General features: G+C 38.1%; 1 protein-coding gene across 1 annotated transcript in view; it reads left to right on the top strand.

The window, feature by feature from the left end:
- The window catches only part of LOC107688033 (fumarate hydratase, mitochondrial), a 9,691-nt gene extending 6,990 nt beyond the window's left edge, over positions 1-2,701 (top strand). Inside the window, exons 9-10 of the mRNA XM_016485572.1 lie at positions 1,988-2,141; positions 2,267-2,701. Coding sequence (XP_016341058.1) covers positions 1,988-2,141; positions 2,267-2,409 — 297 coding nt within the window. The 3' untranslated portion in view covers positions 2,410-2,701. The remainder of the gene's footprint in view (positions 1-1,987; positions 2,142-2,266) is intronic.

Here is a 2,701-nt window from a genome sequence, read left to right as displayed (position 1 = left end):
CACACACACAACACACACACACACACACACACACACACACACACACACACACACACACACACACACACACCACACACACACACACACACACACACACACACACACACACTCTCGCACACACACTCACTCTACACACACACTCTCTCACACACACACACACACACACTCACTCACACAGCATTAAAGATCTGCTCAGTGCTTTAGAGTGCCTGTAGAACCACAGAAGTGTGTGTGTTATTCTCAAGTGTGTGTGTGTGTGTCTCAGGGAAGGTGAACCCCACGCAGTGTGAGGCCATGACTATGGTAGCAGCTCAGGTGATGGGAAACCACGTGGCTGTTACTGTCGGAGGAAGCAACGGACACTTTGAGCTCAATGTGTTCAAGCCGATGATCGTGAGTCGCCTTTCCAACTTTCCATCTTGTGCAAAGCGGCGCACATTGCTTTGAAGATATACATTTAATCAGTTCATGCATTCCCTGGGGAAAAACAAGCATCAAAATGATTAATTTTTCATGCAAAGACTTCCAGAAAGAGTTCAAACATTTTAGAATCATTAAGATTTGTTAATGTTTCTGAAAGAGTCTCTTCTGCTCACCAAACCTGCATTTATTTCATCAAAACAGTAAAATTGTTAAATATTTTTACAATGTAAAAAAGCAGTTTTCTATGTGAATCTCTGTTAAACTGTAATGTATTTCTGTGATGCGCAGCTGTATTTTCAGCATCATTACTCCAGTCTTCAGTGTCACGTGATCTTCAGAAATCAGTATAATATGCTGATTTGCTGCTTAAGAAACATTTCTGATTATTATCAATGTTGAAAACAGTCGTGCTGCACAATATTTTGTGGAAACCTCTGATACACTACCATTGAACAGTTTGTGGTCTGTAAGATAAAAAAAAAAAATTTATACTTTTATTCAGCAAGGATGCAATAAATTGATCAAAAGTGACTAAAGACTTTTATAAGTGGAGTAATGATGCTGAAAATTCAGCTTTGCATCACAGGAATAAATTACATTTTAAAATGTATTGAAATAGAAAACAATTTAAATAATATTTCACAAATTTTCTGTATTTTTGAGCAAATAAATGCAGCCTTGGTGATGTCAAAAACTTTTTACAAATCCTAATTATTCCAAACATTTGTGTAAATGTCAAAAAGTAGTGTAAACGTTACTGTCAGTTTTGATCAATTTAATGCTGAATAAAAGTATTAATACATTTTTTTTTTAAATACTGACCCCAAACTGTAATGTATGCAAAGATTTATTGAATGATTCATTCCAACTCTTGGAAGTTTGTTGAAGTTTGCATCAGAGATGCTATTAAAGCATCCGTCTTAACGGCCTCGTTCTCATCAATCAAACCAGAGACGAATGATGAGACTATTGTGAAATACAGTGTTCACAGTGTCTCTTAATTTGATATCACAAGCAAAACCACTGCAAATATCCCAGGCCTGATGGAGGCAATATGTGACCCTGGAGCATAAAACCAGTCATAAGTGTCAATTTTTCAAAATTGAGATTTATGCATCATCTGAAAGCTGAATAAATAATCTTTCCATTGATGTATGGTTTGTTAGGATAGGACAATATTTGGCCGAGATACAACTATTTGAAAATCTGGAATCTGAGGGTGCAAAAAAATCTAAATATTGAGAAAATCATCTTTAAAGTTGTTCAAATGAAGTTCTTAGCAATGCATATTACTAATCAAAAATTAAGTTTTGATATATTTACAGTATGAAATTTACAAAATATCTTCATGGAACATGATCTTTACTTAATATCCTAATGATTTTTGGCATAAAAGAAAAATGGATAATTTTGACCCATACAATGTATTGCTGGCTATTGCTACAAATATACCCCAGTGACTTAACACTGCTTTTGTGCTGCAGGGTCACATATAAGTTATACTGTATATAAGGCATCAGATGAGTTGTGTTAAGGGTTTAAATGTTTCGTTTCTCTTCTCCAGATTAAAAACGTGCTGAACTCTGCCCGGCTGCTGGGCGACGCTTCGGTTTCATTCACTAATAACTGTGTGTCTGGAATCGAGGCCAATACAGAGAGAATCAACAAACTGATGAACGAGTCTCTGATGCTGGTCACGGCGCTGAACCCTCACATAGGTAACCACAGCAGAGGGCGCTAGAAACTAAATATCTGTTCAGTAATTTACAGACCTGGTGCAATATTATCATTCCTGCACAGAAGACACTCTGGATGTCGTCAGTCGTCTCTCGCTCTCTTTCAGGTTATGATAAAGCCGCCACTATTGCAAAGACGGCGCACAAAGAGGGCTGGACTCTGAAAGCCACGGCCGTGAAGCTGGGATTCCTGACGGAGGAGCAGTTTGAGCAGTGGGTGCGACCGCAGGACATGCTGGGACCCAAATAGATCGGAAGCTCACGGGAATGCTGCCTCTGTACAATAAAAGACCTGTTCTGTTCAAATGCATTGGTTCTTTGTTGCTGTCGGTGTGGTTTCTCTCAATCACTGCACACTTTCAGACACCGGCTGAGCTCTTAAATTTGTCGTGACGGACGCTAAAGTTTATTTATGTTTATTCATATGACAGACGCGATTCACAGTATGTGCAGAGTTTAATATTTGATCAGTGTGTGTGTGAGTTACCTGTGGCTGCATTAATGTAAGATCAAGAGTATAAAGTCATTGGAAAAACTAATAT

This window comes from Sinocyclocheilus anshuiensis, unplaced genomic scaffold (assembly GCF_001515605.1).
Source record: "Sinocyclocheilus anshuiensis isolate Anshui unplaced genomic scaffold, SAMN03320099.WGS_v1.1 scaffold241, whole genome shotgun sequence".
Taxonomy (NCBI): domain Eukaryota; kingdom Metazoa; phylum Chordata; class Actinopteri; order Cypriniformes; family Cyprinidae; genus Sinocyclocheilus; species Sinocyclocheilus anshuiensis.
The sequence above is the reverse complement of the archived record's forward strand: the minus strand, read 5'-3'. Positions and strand labels throughout refer to the sequence as shown.